The sequence below is a fragment of the Myotis brandtii genome, unplaced genomic scaffold, assembly GCF_000412655.1.
Source record: "Myotis brandtii unplaced genomic scaffold, ASM41265v1 scaffold100, whole genome shotgun sequence".
Lineage (NCBI taxonomy): Eukaryota > Metazoa > Chordata > Mammalia > Chiroptera > Vespertilionidae > Myotis > Myotis brandtii.
In genome coordinates this window covers 999,413-999,745 of record NW_005353326.1, presented here as the reverse complement: position 1 = coordinate 999,745, position 333 = coordinate 999,413, and the positions used below count along the sequence as shown (strand labels likewise).

Sequence of the window (333 nt, the reverse complement as noted above, 5' to 3'; positions counted from 1 at the left end):
GGTGCCCCTCCCGCCCACCGCCGGAAGCCCTCCCCCAGGCTACCGCCCATCTTCCGGTGCCCTTCCCATAAATGCCCCTCCTCCCAGCTTCCGACCACTCGCTGGGGTGGTCCTCTTCCCTCTGACTCCCCACTTTCCCCCTAGGTGCGCCTCCCCTGGCTCCCCTTCTCCCCACAATCCGCTCTCACCCATAGAGAATGACGTCATACAGCGTGCGTCCCTGGACGTTGAGAAAGTGGGCGTAGCCCGCACGCGCGGGGGGCGAGGCCGCACCGTCCGCAGGAGCCGGAAGCGGCAGGTCATTGGTCAGCAGCCCCAGGAGGAATGGGGCCG

General features: G+C 67.9%; 1 protein-coding gene across 1 annotated transcript in view; it reads right to left on the bottom strand.

Annotated features, from left to right (window-relative positions):
• IBA57 (IBA57 homolog, iron-sulfur cluster assembly) overlaps window positions 1-327 on the bottom strand; it is a 15,365-nt gene extending 15,038 nt beyond the window's left edge. Inside the window, exon 1 of the mRNA XM_014534793.1 lies at window positions 189-327. Within this exon, the coding sequence (XP_014390279.1) occupies window positions 189-303 (115 nt within the window). The 5' untranslated portion in view covers window positions 304-327. The remainder of the gene's footprint in view (window positions 1-188) is intronic.
• Window positions 328-333: the final 6 nt, after the last annotated feature.